Genomic DNA, 1381 nt, shown 5'->3' with positions numbered 1-1381 from the left:
AATTTATTTAATTTTGACATCCTTTGTAAATACTATTTTACTTAGGTTATTTATGAAAATGGATACTTACGAGTTGGTAATCTATCCCGACTCGGAGTTTTGCCCATTTTATAGACATTTTCAAGAGAAACTGTTTCCCATAAATAACCTATGTAAAATAGGAGAAAGCCAGCCGTTCCGATAACGAACATTATCAGTTGAGGATAAAATCCGCCCCGCGGCCTAGCGCTTACAAGGCAGACGCGCTACGAACCAAGCTAACTAGGCTGGCTGAATGATCTTCATTCACAAGCAAATGCTCTTCACAAATGTCGTTCCCCGCTTGATATATTACGCTAAATTTTATGTACATATTACGCTACCTGACTTAGACTCGAACCACCAACCTCCAGTTCAAAGTTCACCGTGAAAAATCCTACACCTCACTGGTGATCCTTAGCAGTTAGATAGTGACGTTAAACTACCTTTTTATATTAAAAACAGGAAAAGCACGTGATGTTATTACCAGAAACAGAAGTACTATGTACTATTGCTGGCTTTTATTCTTTTCGACTCCTATGCATTTTTTTTTCAAGTGACCTTTTAAATTCCAAGACCCCTTCTGAACACAATTGTTCACACTTACGATTGCTGAGTATCTCGGTGATTTCGCGGAACTCAGGGTTGGTATACACGGACACCTCGAAGCCCAGGGCGTAGAATGCCGCCTCCAAGTTCTTGACATCCGCGCCTGATCCGGGCCTAGGGGTCATGTTGTCCATTTGGAACTCGTCATGATTGAAGACCAGGGCGCGACCACGCCTGGGATGAGACATGTTGTACTCGGCCGAGTCCTTGGCTACGGGCATGGGCACTTCGATGTCCTCCATGCCTGACGGAGACCTGGGGGAGGGAAATGGGGATGAGATTTATTAGAAAAATACTAACACCTCCAAAGTGTAAAAAAACATTTCACGCCTGCCGCGGTGGTGTAGTGGTCAAGACGCTCGCCTGGTAATCAGGAGGGCGTAGGTTCAATCCTAGCCAAGGTATGGAATTTTATCCTCAATATTATTTGAGAATTTGACCACAATAACAGTATTAGCCCACTGCTGGAGTTTCAGTCCTATGCGAGCAGTATAAATAAGCGTTAAGAGACACAAACTTGTAAAGGTTATATTCTATTCTATGCTGGGGTAAAGGGACTTTTTGAGGCCTATTCGGGGAGGATAAACAAGGTATATTCCTTCAATTAAATAAATAGGTAAATGTCTAAATAAATAAAAATAATATTTTAACTCACCTGGGAGCTTCCTGTGCAGTCCCCGTGGCCAGGGCACTCGGCTGGGCATCAATCTCGCACCTCGAATACACCTCCCGATGCGATGAATCCACCTGCGAC

At 43.4% G+C, this 1381-nt stretch overlaps 1 protein-coding gene across 1 annotated transcript; it reads right to left on the bottom strand.

Annotated features, from left to right (window-relative positions):
• Positions 1 to 625: 625 nt before the first annotated feature.
• On the bottom strand, positions 626 to 1375 carry LOC103522950 (caspase-1-like; the record flags this gene model as incomplete). The annotated part of the gene is made up of 2 exons (XM_008488031.2): positions 1283 to 1375; positions 626 to 882 (listed from the first exon to the last, which is right to left on the bottom strand). A coding segment is annotated over exon 2 (244 nt), but the record flags the coding sequence as incomplete, so codon positions are not given.
• Between the last annotated feature and the right edge of the window lie 6 nt (positions 1376 to 1381).

This window comes from Diaphorina citri, unplaced genomic scaffold (assembly GCF_000475195.1).
Source record: "Diaphorina citri unplaced genomic scaffold, Diaci psyllid genome assembly version 1.1 scaffold13126, whole genome shotgun sequence".
NCBI lineage: Eukaryota > Metazoa > Arthropoda > Insecta > Hemiptera > Psyllidae > Diaphorina > Diaphorina citri.
The sequence above is the reverse complement of the archived record's forward strand: the minus strand, read 5'-3'. Positions and strand labels throughout refer to the sequence as shown.